At 66.2% G+C, this 19,231-nt stretch overlaps 1 protein-coding gene across 2 annotated transcripts in view; it reads right to left on the bottom strand.

The window, feature by feature from the left end:
- Window positions 1-19,161, bottom strand: part of BRD3 (bromodomain containing 3) — a 30,572-nt gene extending 11,411 nt beyond the window's left edge. Inside the window, exons 1-6 of one of the 2 annotated variants that reach the window (XM_082696242.1) lie at window positions 18,971-19,161; window positions 4,931-5,255; window positions 4,177-4,314; window positions 3,351-3,498; window positions 2,352-2,566; window positions 135-506 (exon numbers count right to left, since the gene is read on the bottom strand). In XM_082696242.1, the coding sequence (XP_082552368.1) occupies window positions 135-506; window positions 2,352-2,566; window positions 3,351-3,498; window positions 4,177-4,314; window positions 4,931-5,143 (1,086 nt within the window). In that variant the 5' untranslated portion in view covers window positions 5,144-5,255; window positions 18,971-19,161. The remainder of the gene's footprint in view (window positions 1-134; window positions 507-2,351; window positions 2,567-3,350; window positions 3,499-4,176; window positions 4,315-4,930; window positions 5,256-18,970) is intronic. The other variant, XM_082696243.1, reaches the window with a different exon arrangement.
- Between the last annotated feature and the right edge of the window lie 70 nt (window positions 19,162-19,231).

Below are 19,231 nucleotides of genomic sequence, written 5' to 3'. Positions count from 1 at the left end.
GGGCTTCCGCGGGGCAGAGGGTGGCAAAGCCCCAGGTCCTGTGAGGGCGGGAGGGACGCACGCACCTTCGTCCCAGCCCCGTCTGGACCCGTGCGCCCGCCCTGCTGAGCGCCCCGGTGGGCCCCGTGCAGTACCTTGACGGTGCTGAGGTCCATCGGGTGCTTGACGATGTCGTGGTAGTCGTGCAGCTCCAGGGCCTCGGCGTCCACCGGCTTGTAGAAGGGCCAGGCGTAGGCCGCGTGCTTCTTGGACAGCATCTCCTTGAGGATGCTGTCGCAGTGCCGCAGGTGTTCCGACAGCTTGCCCCTCTTGCCCGCGTGCTGCGGCACCTCGCCGTCCTCCAGGTCCTTCTTGGGCGGCTTGATGGGGCGGCCCCCACTCTCCCGCCGTGCCACCACCTTGGCCTGCTTGGGGTCGGACAGCGGCGGGGGCGACTCGCTCCGGCTGGCGGTGATGGCGGACGTCGTGGGCGTCGTGGTGTCTGCTTTCCGCTTCACGCCCTTTTTCTGCGACGGCGACACGACTGGTGAGCCCGGGACGGAGCAGGGGGCCCGGGAGCGCGGACGCTCGCAGCCAGAGCTCCCAGAGCCCCAGCCGCCGGGCGCCGGGCCAAGCCTCACTCGGCCCCGGGCGGCACCCCGCGCTCTATGGGACGCCGAGGCTCAGAGGGGCCGCATCTCAGGCCCAAGGTCACACAGCTGGTGGTGGGAAGGCTAGACTCAGAACCCACCCCCCGCCCCAGAGCCGTCCCTCCAGGGTCCCCTCCACTCGCCCCCAGGGCTCCAAGAGCACGCCTGAGCAGCGTGACGGGGGGCATGCAAGTCACCTGCCCGAGCCCCGGGCCGCGCGTGGGTTCCAGAGACAACACGACCGAGCTCGACCTGGCACTGGGATCGTCCCCGAGCGGGACTCAGGCTAAGGGACGGCAGGGACAGACGGAAATCCCTGCTTAGAAAGGCCAGTGGGAAAGTCCAGAGGCCTCCAAGCTGGAGCACCAAGGGCAGCTGCCGTGCCGCAGGCCGAGGCCGGGAGCGGGGCCAGCATGCGGGGCAGGGCTGGGGCTGGGCAGCAGCAGTGGGTTTGGGACCAAGGACTCCCGGGAGCTGACTGGGCAGGTCTGGTCTTGAACCCCAAAAGCAGTGGGAGCCACAGAGAGCTGCTGTCCGTAACAGGAGGGAATGTTAAAAGGTCCACAGGCCTTCTGTGGGTGCAGGGCAGACACTAGCACGGGCTGTGCCCTGGGCACGAGGGTCCCTTCAGGCACCGCAGCCGGGGCCACGGGCGTCACGGCGTGCCCCACAGCCAGGGCGTCCCCGAGACCAGCTCAGCCAGCTCCCGCCTCTCAGACTGGCAGAGCGGCCCCTCAGAGCCACAACACCCAGGCTGACGGCCTGACAGCGACCTGCTCTCAGGGGCACCACCGTGGTCTCTGCCCCAGCAACGCCGCTGCCCCCAGGCTGGCAGGGGCACGGGCTGGCTATCCACAAACACGTGTGGGCACCCACAGGACACCAAGCGTGCGCCACAGAGGCCCGGGGGGGCTCACCCGGCCACGGCAAACAGGACATGCTCCAAAAACAGCTGGGCACGGTGTCAGGCGGCCTGGCCAGGCGCCGCCCGCAGGTGCAGGCAGTGCAGGCCGCGGGGGAGGGAAAGCAGCGGCGGGGCGTTACCTTGGGGGGGGCCACTTAACCCCCCCGGGCGCCTGCTTCCTCATCTGTAAGATGGGGGAACTACTGTCTGCCCCACAGGGCCGCTGTGAGGGGCAAACGGAAGACACACGTCAGCACCCGGCCCGGGGCCTGCCCTGGATCTCACAAGGAGCATGGGCTCCGAGCCCGGACCCGGCCAGGACAGTCCCTCCATGAAAGCTGCCGGCCAGACCGGGGAGGCAGACGGGCTGGAGCTCATACTACCGGGACGCACGGGGCAGGCTGCGCGGCTACTGGCTCCTCACCATGCACCTGGGCCACTGCCCTAAGTCCACGTGTGAGCCGGGGGCTCTGGGACCCGTCCACCCTCCTCTCCCACACCTTCCCACAGTGACCCATGCGCTGCAAAGGCCCGGGCTTCAGGGCCAGAGAAATGGGGGTTCAGCACAGCCCGCCCTCACCAGCTGTGTGACCTGCAGCTCCCTGAGCCTCTGTCTCCCCATCCGCGGCAGGGGCGACAGCCCGACCTCGGGCACAGAGAGAACCACTCCAGAGCCACGTGTACCAAACACCCACTAAGGAGGGGGTGCCCAGGGACAGGTGGCAGATGGCTCCCCCCCCACCCCACACCTGCCCGAATCCAGGAACCCCGGCTTGGCCGTCGGACGGCCAGCTGACCTTGTCCCCAGGGACACTCACCTTGACTACAGGCGGTGTGGGAGGGACCACGGGGATGATGGGCGTCGAGGGAGGAGGCGGGGCAGCGGCCGGGGGAACGGGGACCGACGTGATGTTTGCAGTGATGGTTGGCACTGGGGTGGCAGCAATGACAGGTGTCTGGGAGACAGCGGGAGGGACACTCTGGAAGGGGGTTGCTGGGGAGACAGAGGACACGGCCGCCACTTGCTGCGTACCTTGAAGAGAGGGAAAGGACGTTGAACATGCTCAGCTCTAGCTACTAGCCAGCTTCCAAAAGCTTCTTGGACCAGACCCTCCAGCCAGAGCACACCAGTCCAGGGAGTCCCCCCTCCTGAGACCCCGCACCATGGCTGCCCCCACAGAACTCCACAGATGCTCACCCAGACCAAAGTCTGAATGAGGACACCTGCAGCAGGTACACACCGGGAAGAAGAGCCAGGCCAGGCCCGAGGAACCTGGGCTGGACTCAGACCCCACCAGTAACCAGCTGGATGTCCCGGCAGACCTACTTAACCCCCCACAGTCCCATCTGCAGAGCGGGATGGCTGGCACTGGTGGGGACCCACCCCGGCCTCCAAGGGCTGGGGTGCCTGGCCAGTCTCTCCATCGGGGCACGCCTCTGTTCCCCGTTCCTGGACCAGGTAAGACCCCCAGGGCTCCTAGTGCTAATTCTCATCCCGCACCCCCAGCCCTCCCCAAAAGGTGACACAGCCCCTCTCCCGTCCCAGAGCATACAACACCTGCTAGAAAGGCAACGTCCTGGGGGAACAATGGGACCTCGTGTCCAGACTTCTGGAAGAGGTGGCCTCAGCATGGGGGCAGGGCAAGACCAGTGTCCCCAGCAGAGCAGGCTCAAAGGCAGATGCCAGCCGTATCGCCCCAACTTCACAGACAGGGACACTGAAGCTCAGAGGGGCCGAGGGACTTGCACAAGAAATGCTGTTGTCACACCTCGGGGAGGGGGTCAGGACAGGAGGACGGCACCGCCCACACCATTACCTGCACTCTGGGTTCCTGCAGCCGGTTTCCGGCCTTTGCCCTTCGGAGCAGGGGGTAATAATTCAACTTCCTCCTGGGGCATCTGGGCCACTTTCTGCAGAAAAATTTTCTCTAAGGCTTGGGCCATTAGCACTATGTCATCTGTGGGCTGAAGACACAGGGAGAGCCAAGGTCACTTGTTGGGCAAGGGGCCACGTGCTTGTAAAGACATCACTGGTGTGGCTCAAGAAAACATTTATTCAAAAATCCCTTCAGAGGGGTGGTAGGGCAGGCAGTGGGGGAAGCGAAAGGAGCAGATTTCACTGTGGAGACTCTTGAAAGAATCCAGAAAACCAAGAAGAACAAGAACCACCCTCCAGCCGACCCCGCGCAGAAAACAGAAGCTTCCGCTCAGTTCAACTCAACCCGTCCGTGCTGTGTCCGTCACAATCGAGAACAATGCAAGCCCCACCAAGTCAGGACCGTGTGGGTCTCCCTCAGCTACTCTCCTCCCCGAAAGCCATCGTGACCATGTGCTCCCTGGTCGTGCAGTGGCCTGGCCACGTGGGGCGGCTGCACGCGGATATCACGGCGCCGTGAGCGTCCCGACAGCTGGGGTTTTGAGGTCGGAGGGCATGAACAGTTTAAGTGTTTGGTCTGTAAGCTCCCCCGCAAAAACGCCGGTCCCTTGGGGGGAGGAGGGCATGGGCAGCACTTGAGACCCCCGAGTGGTGACTGTGGCCCGGGGGGGGGCATGGCCCCCTCCGCCGTCTGAGAGCTGCTCCGGAGCCGGGCCCCACCCGGCGCACCCCCCCCAGCCAGCAGCGGGGAGCCCGAGCCTTCTCACCTTGTTATAAATGTAACAATTTGTAAACATGGTGTTGAAGTCCTGCATACACTCACTCGCGCTCCAGTAGTAATTATTCTCTAGTCTCTTCTTAATAGTCCCCATGTCCATCGGGTTTTTTATGATTTTATGATAATCCTGGGAAAGAGACGTTCAGAGGGGCGTCAGCAGACTACGGCACGGGGTCCGCCAGGGTCCGGTCCGCTGAGGGCCGGTGTGGGTGCTGGGGCCCACGCGCACCCCCTGCCACACCTGTCGCCCAACAGCTTCCGCCCAGACAGGTGGTTCTCAGAGACGTTTGGAACCGGGCAGCCAGGGCAGGAGCAGCTCGGCACTGTGAAGGGGCCGAGACCCCTCCAGACTCCAAATCCAGGGCCTGCTGGTGACCGATGTGCCAAGCTGGGCCCAGAACCCAGGCCACCAACAAGCAGCCCAGGGATTCCCTGAACAATGCTCGGGATTTTCTCTATTTGGGTCCAAAGAAGAAACTCATCAGATGACCTGGCCTCCCCCCGAAAGGGGGCCACTACCTGCACTGAGTACCTGACGGCAGGGGCGGGGGAGCAGAGGCAGGGTTCTACAGGAGGGTACGCGGGAACAGCAGGGAGGCACGGGCTCCCCCACTCCCTGAGCAGCCCCTTCGCTCCTCTGTCACCACGGGCCCTGCACTGTGCCTGGCCCCAGAGGCAGTCCTTCTGGGAGGGGGGCGACAGGGGCAGGGATGCCGGTGGGTGGGGGAGGGGCGGGCACTCACGGGCAGGTTCAGCTTGATTGCATCCACGGGCTGGTAGAAGGGCCAGGCGAACTGGTGTTTCCAGAGCGTCTTCACCACCACATTCTGCATATACTGCAGCTGGTTGGTCTTGCGGCCGGGCTTGGCGGGGTTGGAGACCTCGGGCGGGGGTGGGTTGACCGGGCCTGGGGCCGCCGAGATCCCCGTGGGGGCGACTGTCGTCGTGGTGGACATCCTCCGCGGCGCGCTCACTGGCCGTCACAGCAGCGGCTCGGGGAGGCCCTGGCTTCCACTGTGCTCCTTTTGGAGGCCTGACATCCCATTTCTGGGCCCGAGCGGGCAGCACCTACGGGGAGGGGGTTGGCAGAGACAGGCCGGTCACCCAGGCCCCACCGCCTCGCCCGGCCTCGCGGGCTCCCAAGCACGCCCGAGTGGTCACGGTGAGGCCGGCTCCCATCACTCGTGCCACTCGCCGTGCTCAGCCCGCCCCTCACCTGTCACAGACCCACAGTTCAGTCACTGCTCTCAGGCCGGGGCAGGGACGTGATGTGGACACGGGCTGCCTGGGCAGTGGGGGGACAACGCAAGGGCGGGAAGGCGGCGGTCCAGGCACACAGCCAGCAGTGGGAGGCGGCGCCCGGGATGTGGCCTCTCCTGGCTCCTTGCCCACCAACGGCCTGCCGGCTGGGGGCGGACTCGGACTGTTCTTGATCGTGGCAATTTTGGGGGAATGATTCACACGTAGAGAGCGCTCCGGCATCGACCCCACAGAGCTAAGCCAGCCAGGCAGAGCGTTCGCGAACCCCTGCGCAGCGTGCGGAGCCGGGCCCTTCGGGGCGAGTTCCGACATCACCACGAGAACCAGAGCTGGTTTGTGACGGCAGGCGGAGTGTGACACGCCCAGCCCCAGGGAGAGGGGCGGGCGGGAGGAGGCGCACCTCACGAGTGGGGGGGCTGCTCCCTGCCCCCACCAGCTTTCAGGAATGCTGGCCGGGTTCGGGCTGGGAAGGAAGACAACCGACGGCGCCCCAGAACCAACAGGCCAGTCCCAACACCAGAAGCCCCACTGTTTCCTGGATAGAAGCCGCTGGCCTTGCTCTTAGCTGCAGGGCCCAGAGCAGACTGGGGGTCACACGCGGAAGGGGAACACCAGGCCACGCTGGTGCGCCCTGCCACGCTTTGGGTCCCCGTGTCCGCGTCATGACATCCGGACAGGCTTGGGCTGAGCGGCACCCCACCACGCCAGGGGCCCGATGGGCCTGGGGGCGCGAGCAGCACCCTTCCTACACTCGCAGAAGCGACTCCATCCCGTGAGCCCGTTAGCACCCTGCCGGTTGCTCGCCACCTGCCACGTGGGCGTGTACACCCGGTGATCGGCACCTGCTGCAAAGCACTCCCGCCAGAGTGAAAGGGTTCACCAGGACAGCAGGTGCATCTTGCCCACCAAGGAGGCCTGCTCTGCATTCAAGGGACACCCTGGAGCCCCCACGAGGTGCCACGCCCCTCATCCCGCGGAAGCCACGGCCCCTCCCCTCCTTCTCTGTCCGGCCCCAGGGAGCACGGCGCCTGCGGCCCCCGCCAGCTGTGGCGCTCTGCCCCGTGCTAAGGACAGCGAGGGTGGGTCTTCGCTACCAGGAAGCGTGGGAGCCTGGAGCAAACCTGGGTCATGCCTCGTGCCCGCTGGCCCGCCCCCGCCCCCGCAGGTCAGCAAGTGCAAACCTGGCCTGAGCACCAGCACCACCTGCGGGGCTCTCCCCTGGGGCCTGCCCTCCCTACATGTCCAGCAGGAACACAGAAAGCCAAGGAACACTTAGAGTGCAGCCAGGGCCTAAACAAACACGGTGTTGGAGGGGGGTCACGGGCCAAGGTACGGGCCGGCCTCCTCCAAGTACGAGGTCGGACAGGCATGCTCAGTGCAGGGACAGGCTCGGGCGGCCGCCAGGACTTGAGGCTGCCTCAGGGCCTTCCTCCTCCAACTCCGGCCACAAACAGGGGAGCACCTCCACCAACCCCGCTGTGAGGTATGTGCCCAGGGCGGCACAGCAGCTGCCAGACCCTGAGCCAGGCGCCTGGAGGGGCCTCCTGGACTCTGCCGCACACCAGACCTACCCACACCTCCCCCGCCACACTGCCCAGCACGTCCAGGGGCTCCCAGACCCCACTGCTGGAGCTCCAAGCAGAGTGCCCGGCGTTGGCACGTGCTCCCTGGAGGCACAGGCACAGGAGTCCTTCCACAGTGGCCCGAAGGGAAGTCTGGCTCCGGCCTGACATCACCCTCCCCAGCGGAGTCCGTGAGGCCCAGAGGGGACATGTGCAGAACGGGCCAAGCACCCTCCAGCACCCGCGTGCCCACACTCTGCAGGCCTGTGCGCGGCGAGGAGCCCGCGCTCTCCCTGCAAACTCTCCACTGACACAGGGCAGGACACCCTCCATGCTCAGACTCCTGCAAGCCCCTGAGGATGGCCGCACAGCTCGTGGTGTCCCTTGGGGTGACGGTGTCCAGTCCTCTGCCTCTCACAGCGCCTGGCAGCCCAGGTACCAGCTCCACGGCAGGAAGGAAGGGCAGCCAGAGTGAAAGAGGTTGGGGGCTCCCTGGCCACCCCTGGTGCCAGGACCCACCTCTCAGGAGACCAGCAAGGGGACAGTCAGAGAACTGGGGCCAGATACCCCCCGAGCCTGACCCCGGCGAGGGAGGACTCAGCGAGGCTCCCTGGGGCAGAAAATGGCACAGGTCACCCTGTCCCTCTAGGGCATCAGGCAGGGTGAGTGAGTGGGCATGTCCGGGCGGGAGCACGCACACCATCACCCTTCAAGGGGGGGCCGGGCCTGGGGGTCAGTCCCTTCTGCCCCAAGGACAGCAGGAGGGCAGGTCCCCGTGAGCAGAGCAACAGCGTAAGCCTGGCTTTGCCCTTTTTCCCCTGGGCGCTTCTCCAGACTGGATACGGGCCTTGTAGGGGCCTGCAGGCACCAAGCCCACCGCCACGCACACCGGCGCGAGGACAGGGGCTCTCCCCTCCAAGTGCATTTCTGAAGACGCACATCGTGTTCGGAACAGGCTTCTTTCGCAACAGGAAGAGTGTGCAAAGTTACTCCTACTTTGAAAGTTAAAGTTACTTTGAAAGCAAAGTTACTCCTACTTTGAAAACCAGCTGAAGCACGAATCAGACCTGCCCGACCGTGCACTTGCCCAAGGGCTTCTGCTTCTCTTCCTTCAGGGTCTGGGGACTCCGCCTGAGGGTCTGGGGATGGCTGAGCGGCCCAGTGTGCTCCCTGAAGGGGAAATCCTAGGACCACCATGAGCCCGAACCAGGGAGTTACAGTCAGCAGCGCTGCCCGCCCCAGGGGTCCAGTTGGCCAAGGCTGGATGGCCTGGACAGAGCCCACCCGTCAGCGCAAAGCACTGACAAGACAGGAACAAGGCAGGCCGGCCACGGCTCCCGGCCCGGCGGCACGCGGATTCACACGGCTGCCCCCCAGCCTCCCTTGTCCGGGTCGGCTCAGGGCTGCACTCTGAGACCGGGAAGCGAATGCAGCTCCAGAAAGAAATCAGAACTTGAAGAGACCACTAGCCAGCCCTCCCACAGGGTCAGCTATGAACTGAAAGTCAGGGACAGAGTGCAAAGCGACATGGGGTTCAAAACAGTGTGAGGTACAGCTGCGTGGAATCATGCGACACCGGTCTCAGGGGTCCACTCGTCCCCCCAGATGCCCAGAGCGCCCCAGGATCCTTTACTGTCCTCAGGAACAGCCTCTCCCTGCCGCGTGGCCAGCACCCATGTGATCGCCCCGACATCCTTGGCCCGGCCCTCTCTGCTGCCCCCGGGGTCAGGCCGGAGGTCAGGCCGGAGGGAGCAGACAGTGGCAAAAACAAGCAGCATGTTGAGTGGCCGGTCACGGCCACGAGCCCGTCACCCGCGCTGGTGCTGAGACGCTCATGCGACCTGAGGTCAGAGTGACCGGGCCCACTCACATGACAACGCCAAGGCTCCTCCCGCCTTGGGGTACTTCCTGAGCCCACACAGGCGCTGGGGGACACAAGCCACGGTGCCGGGGAGGGAGGGCAGGGAGCCGAAGGGAGCCGGTTCTGCCGTCCCCACACCAACCTCAAGGACACCCGGCAAGGAGCGCCGTACAGAGGGCGGCCGGGAGCACCCCGGGGCCTGCCACAGGAGGGTTCTGAACTCAGCTCCCCTCACTGCTCACCTCCGGCACTGCTGTCACCCACCGAGTGCTCCTAGCCCAACCCCAAGGACAGAGATGCAGGGGCCGCGGCCCTGCAGCCCCAAGCAGGGACAGGCCGGGGAGCCGGGTGACACCGGCTGTAAGGGAAGGAGCTGTCCTTGTTCCCAAGTCACCTAGGGAGGGGACACGGCACAGACACGGGTCTGGGACCAGAGCCTGAGGGTCTCTCTATGCCCACGTGCAGATGCCGGGGGTCACACATGGGACAGGTACTTCACGCAGGCTCACCTCCGATACCTCAGCCCTCCGCCTCGCCTCCGTGCCCCAGCGGAGCAGGATCTGCCCCTCAATGTCCTCCCAAGTGCACGTGAAGGCCGGCCACGCGGAGCCGCGGCCCGCCCGAGAGGCAGACAGGCTCCTGCCGCGCCCGCCGCGCCCGCCTACGTCTCCAGGTGGGCACTAGCCCCCCTTCAGCCCACCAGGCTTGGGTCTTGTGTGGAAACATGGGACCCCTACCCCGCCCCTTGGCCATGGCAGGCTGGGGAGAAACACCGGGGCAGAAGCCTGGCCCCACTGACGGGCCAGCTGCACCGGCTGGGGACAGGCCGAGGACAGACAGAAAGCTGCCACAGGGGCCAGCGCAGCCTGCTCCTGCGTCTACTGGCAAGGACGTCCAGAACCTACTCTCTGAGGGAGCCCCTAGTGGGACACCCCAGGCCCCCCAAATCATGAGGAAAATTAAAGCATTCTGGGGCCCCGAAAGGGTCTGGCCCCTCTTGTGGCCCAACCCTGTCGTGGCTGGGTGGGGGACACCAAGACGGGGGTCACAGAAGGAAGAGAAAAAGCCCAGCCGGGACCCCATTTTCTGGGGCTCCCCCATCAGCCTACGGCCACACGTAGTGCGCGCTGGTCACAGAAGGGAAAACCGAGGCCCAGGGCTCTCGAGCTAACGGGGGGCAAGGCCAGCTCAGAGCTTCACACCGCGCATGGCCTCTTGGGCAACCAAGGCCCCCAGGGACAGCCCTGTCGCTGCAGACAGCCTGAGAGCCCCAGGGACACCTGACCTCGCCTCAGCTCCAGCACCGCCCGGCTCAGCACATAAGCGGGAACGCGCGCCACCCCCACGCCTGCCTGTGGCCGAGCCCCGGCCGGATGGGCCGGCGTCCGACCTGCTCCTCTCCTCTCCGGGGAGCCAGGCGTGTCCGGACTGAGAGTGTCTGATTTCAGAACCAAGGAAGCCCATCGTTCTGGGGGTGGGGGGGGGGTCTCTCGCACACACACCCCCCACCCCCAGAGCCTGGAATAACGTCCCAAATCAAACATCCTATTCCGCAAGGAAACACAGGAATTTTCACCCTAAGGATAAACAAAGATCACGCCCTTTTCTCTGCGGCCAAGGGTCAGGCTCTGCAGCAGGAGATTTAGGGGGAGAGCACCATCCCCGGAGTCTCCAGCGTCCGAAGTGGGGCCGATGGTGGCCCCGTGAGGATGACGGCCCGGCCCCGGCCCAGCCTGGGACCCCAGCACACCTCACAGGGCGACAGGCCCGGGCTGCTCCAGTGGGTCCGGCAACCACGGGTGGGCAAGGGCCAGTGGGCAGCAGCAGGCCCCGACCCCAGCGGCTCAGGCAGTCCGCAGAGACGCCCGCAGGGAAGGGAAACGGAGGGACACCAGCGGCCACGGTGTCGGAGCGAGCTTAACGCCCCAGGCGACAGTGCTGCTGCGGCTCCCTGTGTTCTAGAGCCCTCATGCTTTAGAGACGGGGACGCAAAGTCTTCCGAGGAAGACACGTCCAGAGCTCGAGTCCCAACAGTGGGGGTGGGGCCCGGAAAGGAGCCGGGGTCTGGAGGGGACAGGACGGAGCGGAGACCGAGCACGCTGGAGGCTGCGCACGGGCCCTCTGCTTGCGTCTGCACCAAAAGCTCCCACGGCCTCAGAAGGAAGAGGGTGAGCCCCGCTTTCCCTTGGGCGTTCAAGGGCCCTACATCCCCTATGCCGTCACAGCAGCGGTGAGATCCGGGAAACACAACCTTGCTCCCCACTCACCCGGGTGGGAAGAAGACCCGTGCCTGGGCCGGCCAAGTGCAGGGGCCAGAGAGACCCCAGCACCTGGAGACCAGACACGGATAAAACCTGGGAGCTGCAAGGTCTGCCCTGCGCCCCCTGGCTGACCCCAGGGGAGCGGGTGCGGGTCACGTCTTCGGGGGTCCAGTTCGCTGATGTCAGAGCCCACCGGCCTGCCTAACGCCAGCTGGCTGGAAGCCGTTCTTCTAGCACATGGGCCTAAAGGTCTGGAGGCCCCGTACCACGGGAGCCGGGAATTTCACCGTGAAGCCTCCCGGTGGCCAGGGAGCCTTCAGCCTGTGAGCTCGGGACTGTCAAGAGCACAGCGCCCGGCACGCACCCGCCGGCTGCCGCTTCACTCCAGAAAGCTATTTACGGCAGACAACACCCCCCTGGGGCAGGCAGCCCTCCCGGTCAGGGTCACGGAGCCGGGACTGCCAACGCGGCCACAGCCGGCAGGGAAGCGGCACTCCTTCCAGGGACGGCCAGGAAGCCCTCGCCAAGTGCCCGCTCTGGGCGAGGCACCGCCGGGCAGAGATGGAGCCCAGTTTCTCAGTGGGGAAGACTGAGGCTCAGACAACCTGCCCCACTTCTGGGGGGACACCCGCCAAGCCAGGATGGCAACACGTGCAAACCGGGTGAAGGTCAAAGTGCAGACAAGCCGCCTTTGACACGAGAGGATCTGAAACTGCCCAGAGCGGAAACTCAGGCAAACCACAGAAACCCTCAAACACAAGTGAAAGCTGGAGACCCAGAGTCCCGGCGAGGCCCGGAGGAGGGCTTCTGAGGTGGGCAGCTGGCAGGGGGGCCAAGCCAGCCACCGGGGCACACACGCCCCACAGTGAGGGGCTGTGTCGTACGCTGGGCTCCCACCTGGCCCTGAAGGCTGCGGGCCACCTCCCCACCCCATCCCAAGGGCCTGGACTCAGCCTCTAGGACTCCCTCCTCCATGGGGAACTAGAAACCTGGAGAAAATACAAACATCCACCTGGAGGGCCGCTCCGCCCACGGGGAACTCAGGAAAGACCTTATGCAGGGTCCCTGGACACATGAGCCCTGGGGGCCTCTGCCCAGTCGCCACTGCAGAAACACCCCCGTGACGGGGCAGCAGACGCAGCAGCCCTCCCCAGCACGGACAGGACATCCTGCCCCCGGCCCACAGGCGGCACCCACAGGCAGCACCCAAGGCGGGCAGAGCTGGACGCTCCGGGCCGGCTGAGACCAAGGCCAGATGCGCCTCCAGCCCCCCGCGGGGGAGGGGGTGAGGCTGGGAGGGCGCAGGGCTGACATGGCTGGGGGGCATTTCCAGGCTGGCCTGGCCCAGAGCGAGGAGCCCTTATTTGGGCCTGGGTCAGGGAGACCCAGCTCTCAAAGGGAGCGTCGAGGGGCCGTGGGGAAGGGACAGGATGGGGCAAGGCTGCACAATCCGGGGGGACCTGGACTGCAGAAGGGCAGGCATCAGGGGAGGTCCTCAGGAGGCTCCTAGGGTGGGGGGCGCCTAGGGTGCAAGGAGACTACGGCTCGTCCTGGGGGAGAGGAGGCCCCTGGCCGACACTGCCACGGAGAGCGGTGATCGGAGGTAGGAGGGGGTCCCCAGTCAGGGCTGGGGAGGGGGACCTGGGGCAGGGCCCGCCTTGTCCCACTCAGATCCACCGCCCCCCCAGCACCGACGGCGCTCCTCAAAAACTCAGCCTCCTGAGATGGGTGCGGGTGAGCTCACTCTCTCTCTGTGCCCCTGGGGCGGCTGTGCCTGGGCAGGGCTCCCCCACTGCCACACTCCAGTCCCGGACTCCTTGCAGCACCCCCACTGCCTGGCACGGCATCCGTGGGGGTCACGTAAGCTCCATCTTCCGGGTGGGGACAGAGGCTCAGAGGCTCCGGGGCACAACCTCGCCCAGCCAGAAAGAGGCAGGGGTGGGCTGTGAACAAGGCACCCCACACCAGACTCCCCGCCTCCGCCTCCCAGAACCGTCCTACCCACCCAGCGGACTGCAGGCTGCGCACTGCCCCAGAGTGGGGGCACCTCCGCCCCCAGGCAGACGGGTGAGCCTCCACGGGGCTCATGCTGACCAGCGGGCGCCCTGGGGCTGGCCGTCCAGGTTGCGGGAAACACGATCCGTGAGGCCAGGGTCGGCTTCTGTGACAGACAGAGCCAATTGCGTCCTCCTGTGGGGCCAGGGGAGGGGACCCCGGGGGAGCGGACGGGCAGGCTGGACCCACCGCCCGCCTGGCTCATCTGGCCCGCCACACCCAGACCAGGCAGAGAGCCGTGCGGCCCCAGCCGGGGCCCCGAGCCTGAGAGGTCTAGGTCACACCAGCTGCCCAGCCAGCAGGGACCTGCCCCCCTGCTGGCCCAGTCCCACCCAACGTGCGGGCCGTCCACCGGGTCTCTGGTCCCCGGGTCACAGGGCCCCAGCTCCAGCCTGCGGGTGGTCTCCTGCGCCCGCATTCTCTGGGCTCCGCACACACACCACCTGCGGGGCCCGGGCCCCCAGCCCACCTCACGCGCCCTTGAGCCTGTGTTTGCTAACGTCATAGCCCTCTCCGACCCGCCGGCCCTCCGTGGGGAAGCCAAACTCTGAAGGCTCCAGGCTTGCCCAAACACCTACCCCAACTCAGACCTGAGACCCCAGTGCAGAAGACGCCTCCAGCCCTGCCAAGCAGGGCTCACGCGTGGGGAGCCAGGCCCGTCGCGCCCCCTCACCTCAGCAAGGCTCTGTCCCCGTAGGTGTCTCGACGGTGACCGCGCCCCTCCAACCCCAGGACAGAACCCAAACAGGGCACCAGGGATGCCTCTGAAGGGGTGCGAAGCCCCGGGGGTCGGAGGAGCTACACACCGCTGGAAACCCTGCGATCTGGCCTGCCAGCTGCCCGCGGCATTCCTTGGGAGAGTCCCAGCAACACCCACCGGCACCCCTGCAGGGCGCCCCGCAGGGCCAGGCCATGGCTGCCCCGAATGACCCTTCCATGGGTGGCCCGCAGCTCAAAGGAAACGGTCCCCAGGGGACAACATGAGAAGGCCAGAGGGACTGGCATCCCCGCTTGGGCCTGGACGGGGAATGGGAGGCCCATCCTCTCTGGGTCCCATGAGTCCCCCTGAGGACGCCAGAGGGCAGGGGATCCTGCACACCTGTGGATGTGCCCCGCGGCTCCGCCCACCCCGCAACGTTCTCGAACAAGACTCGGGCGGGTCTAGCTAGTGTGGGGTGCGGGCCTCGGGCTCTGGTGGGATCGATCCCAGGGAGACCGGAACATCCTTCCTCCCCGGTGGGCTGACGGGGACCAGGCCAGGCTCAGATGGCCGTCACGTGACAACCCACCACAGCCCTGGGCTCCCGGGGCAGCATTTTGCAGACGACAGAGGGAGCCAGGGGGTGGACGGCCATAGCGGGCGGGTACTGAACCCGGCTTGCCCCCAGTGAACTAGACCTCGGCCCCGAAACATGTCCATCAAAACAGAGGGCATGGGGCAGACCTCCTGAGCGTCCGCCTCCCCTCGTCATAAAGTAGGTGTTACTACAGCACGGCCAACACGGAAACACGGCCAAGGTGGCGAAGTCCCTGCAGCCCCAGGGATCCCCGGATGTCACCGCCCAGGGCTGGTGTCGCCACAGCCCTGGAACCCCCCAAAGTCACCGCCCAGGGCTGGTGTCGCCACAGCCCTGGAACCCCCCAAAGTCACCGCCCAGTGCTGGTGTCGCCACAGCCCTGGAACCCCCCAAAGTCACCGCCCAGGGCTGGTGTCCCCACAGCCCCAGGGCAGCATGTGTCCCAAGCTCCTCCTCCCCTGGCTGCTTCAGCCCCTCCTGACAGGCCTGCAGGAGTGGGGACTCTGTCACCCCATCCCTGAGGACAGTCACATGGTCGTCTGTGTCCCTAACCCCAGCCCCACTACTGGCTGGGCCAGGGCCACCTGGAGGCAGCTGAGACAGGGCCACACAGAGGGGTGCACGCCGCCTTATCTGTGAGCCCACAGCCTTCGGAGCCCAGGCTTTAACGCCCAGCCCCTGGCACTGGGCTGGCGCCGTGAGCGCCCAGTCGACACGGGGGCCGGCAAGGCAAGCAGATGGCTAGAGCCGAGGGAGCGCCCCTTCCTGGGGCCCCAACCACTCTTTCTGCCCCTTATGCCCACAGTGCACCCTGTGACACCCGCCAGTCACAGGCCCTGGCCAGGGGAGGCATCCCCTCAGCGCTTGGTCACAGACCTGAAACGGGTCCTCCTCCTCCGGGTAGCCTGTACAAGGGTCCAGACACACAGAACTGCGAGCGGGCTCCTCCCTGTGGGCAGCGGCCACTAGGACAACGGCCAGCAGGGAGGGTACTCCCACCTCCGAGTCCTGGGGCTCCCCTCGATCAGGACCCCGGAGTCCCAGCTCCTTGGACATGGTACCCCCACGCCTGCCACCAAGCCCGACTTCAATCACACACAGAGAAAATGGATGAGGGACACCCAAACTGTCACTGCACTCCAGCTGACATTTTTCAAAGAGCCGGGAAAGTACTTCCAAACACCTCGTTAGTGTGCGACGAGGAGCCCCGTAAGTCCTGGGGCCTGTGGCAAGGAGGGAGGGGCCTTCCTCCAAACGGCATGTCTCAGCTGGCCGTCACTGGAGGTCCTGGAGGCCCCAAAAAGGAGGTCAGTTCTAACTCTAGAATAGCTAAAAGCTGGCGAAAGAAATACACTCATCCGCAGCACGGAGCCAGCAGAGCCAAAGGCCTCCGGCCACACGCAGGTCCCCATTACCTGCACCGGGTACACGCGTCCAGGAGCCAGACTTCTAATGTAAACCACCACCGAGTGAATGATCCCGAAACGTGACACTCTGCCTTTAAGAGCCCCCAAGCTTCTCAGGTGGCAGGAGCACAGGCACCTGGGCAGGAGTGCAAGCGCCACAGTGCTTCCTGGCCATGCCAGCCACCACCTGGGCACCTGGACCGTGATCAGTGTCCCCTGACCCGAACACACCAGGCAGCCCCACCTGTCGGTCTCTCCTGCCCAGACGAAAGGGCTAAGCCTCAGCTGGGAGGAAGAAGCGCCCCCAAGAAGATGCAAGTGGCCAGGGCCCCCCAGGTTCCCAAATGCACGTCTGCGGCGAGCAGGGTGCCGCTTTCTGCCACGATGCGCTCACGTCTCCTTGCGAAACAAAGAACACTTCAACTGGCTCCGGCCTGCTGATGCAAGGGGCCTTTGGGGTCCCACTGGGTCTAGTTCAAAGGTCAGCTGGGGAGGGGAAAAAGGAGGCCCGGGCTACCCGCCCAGCCACACCGCTGAGCCGGCTGCCTGAACCGCCCCCCAAATCGACGAGCTGCAGAGCGGCTTCCAGCATGTTCCCAGCAGCAGCAGTCGCCCGGTGGGCCCCCACCCCTGGCCTGACCCCGTCTCCTCCTGGCCCGGCTGCAACGACCCAGCAACTCGAAGGGGCTCCAAGTCAGCGCCGGGGCCCTCACTCTGGAAGGAGCCTGCCCCCACGCCACTCCGAGCTTCCTACGGATCCACAGAAGGAATACGGCTCTCCCAAGAAGAGGGCCACCAGGGGTGGACAGAAAGCCAAAGAGACACCGTGGCCGAGCACAGAGGCAGGGTCCTGTTAGTCCTGTGCCAACCACTCCACTCCGGGGCCCCGTGCGCCCCAAAGAAAGCTCCCGCCACCCAGAACCAGGAAGTGGCCGTGCACCTCACCACTTGCTGGGCACAGGGCTCTAGCGCCTGGCAACTCGCCAGCCTGCAGGAAGAGGGCACAGGAAGGAGCCGCTGGCTGCAGCAGTGCGCCGGGCTGGGCGGCGCACACACCCCCCCTCCACTTTCACTTTCTGCCCAGGACTGCCCGTGAGTCAAAGGCGGGAGCAGAGTGTTTACGATTCCATCCTTTATGCCGAGCTCACTTCCAAAGCACGAGTGAGCTGCTGCTGAAGGAAATCAATTACTCTACTTCCTAAAAACAAAACAAAAAATCAAAACGGTGCCGAATGTCCACCCGGAGAAAGCATCATAAATCCCTCCTCCCCGTACGTCCCATGGCAGGGCTGGGGCTGGATGGAGGCCTCGGAGGAGCTGCTGGGAGGCCAGCTTCCAAATGCCCAGGGGCGGAGGCATGCCCCCTCCCACCAGGTCTCCAGAAAGGCCAGAGACAGGCCCCTCGCCTCCAGGCGTCACCTCCTGTCCCTCCCGCCCCACGACAGGACAGCGTGTGCCCTATCTTTCCTGATCTGTAACCACCAGCACACATCAAGGCCTCAAGACAGAAAAGGGCAAACACAGAGCTTTATTTGCAAATGAGAGGCCACACTCAGGGCTGCTGGGAAGGGCCCCTGAAAGCAGAGAAAGAGGTCCCTAACTCCCCAGGACTGACCCCCCCACCTTTTCACAGATTCAGACTTTTTTTGACTACTTTAAAAGAAAACGACTCCCCCCAAGAAACGCCAGGCCAGGCCGCTTTCTGTAGCCTTGAGGACCTCCTCGAGCCACTCCACGGCCCCAGGAAAAGAGCCCCTAACTTAAAAGAAGGAGTAAGGGAGACAACCGACCAAACTCCCTTCCGCGTCCTCTGCGGGGTTGGGGAGCATGAAGACCAGCCAGGGCGATTCCTTCTGCTCCTCCAGCCCGTTAGTCCGCCTACAGACAGACACACAATACCCACCCTCCTAAGTTTGCGGCCCATAACCAAGTTTACCAACAAGGGAGGGGCACCAGTTCCCCACCTCTGGGCGGAAAGCTTTCAGCCAAAATGAAGGGTGTAGAGACACTCAGGGAATGGGCCCAACAGAGGGAACTCCCAGGAGGAGCCTGTCCCAACCCCATTGTGTGTCCCAGCTTCCATCTTTCCAAAACTGTCCCTGGGCCCCGAGAGAAAGGAGGCCGCCCAAGGCCTCCACGCCAGCCCTGCCCTCAAAGGAGCAGCCGGTGGAGAGATAACTGCCCCCTGCCAAGGCCCCCAGGTTTATTCACCCGGGAACCCAGCAGGGCCATGGAGACGTTGGAGGTTTGCCTGGCGGGCATTCCGCCCCGACGGGCTTGGGCCATGGTCCCCCCGGTGCCCACCCGAGGGGAAAGGAGAGGAAGCACCGCGCTCCTCCCGCTCCAAGTCACCCTCGCCTGGATTAAGCGCTTTTCGGGCTGACTTGAAAACGGGAACTGGGTCTCCTCCTGGCCCGGCTGCAACGACCCAGCAACTCGAAGGGGCTCCAAGTCAGCGCCGGGGCCCTCACTCTGGAAGGAGGCCGCCCCCGCGCCACTCCGAGTTGGCCCAGGCCTGGTCTCGCCCCCCGCCCCGGCGGCGGCGCCGGGCCCCCAGCGCGAGCCCCGAGAGGCCGGCGGCCAGGGCGGGCGGGCTCCGGGAAAGTGGCGCCGGGGCGCACGGCGGGCCCGGGACGCCGCCGCGCACCTTCCCGTCCGCGTCCTCCCTCGTCCCCTCCGAAAGATGGCGGGCAGAGGAAAAGGGGGAGAAAGATCCCTTCCGCGAGGGAGCGCGAGGGAGGGCGCGGGAGGCCGGGTTGGCGCGGGGCGCGCGGGCCGTGCCAACTCCGGGCTGTGCGCCCCAGCAGCGGCGACGCCCCCAGCCCCGGGCGCGGGAGGCCGGGAGGGCGCGGGCGAGGGCGAAGGGGAGGGAGCCCGCGCCGCCGCGACCCCGGGCGGCCGCCGCGCTTTGTTGCATCGTGGCCGCGCACAAAGGCGGCGGCGGCCCGGGCGCCCGGCTCCCGGGACGCGCCGGCGGCCCGCGCGGGGCGCACGGGGCCGCGCTCCCCGGCCCGCCCGGCCCTTCGCCGCCCGCGCCGCCCGCCGCCCCGCGCGCGCAAGGAAGCAAGAGAAACGCGTACTTGGCCTCCGCGGCTCCGGCGGCCGTCCCTCCCGGCCCGCGCGGCCGGCTCCTCTCCGGCTCGCCGGCCCCGGCAGCATAATAGACGCGCCGGAGCCGAGCGGGGCTCACGCGCTGCGCCGCGGCGCCTGGCGGGAGTCGTAGTCCGCGGCCGGGCCCGCGCCGGGGCCGCCCAGGGGAGGCCGCGGCGCGCGGACTACATGTCCCGGCCCCGCCGGCGCCGCGCCCCGCCCCGCGCGCCCCCGCCCGCTGCCCGCCCCGC

The sequence above is a fragment of the Mustela nivalis genome, assembly GCF_964662115.1.
Source record: "Mustela nivalis genome assembly, chromosome: 13".
NCBI lineage: Eukaryota > Metazoa > Chordata > Mammalia > Carnivora > Mustelidae > Mustela > Mustela nivalis.
The sequence above is the reverse complement of the archived record's forward strand: the minus strand, read 5'-3'. Positions and strand labels throughout refer to the sequence as shown.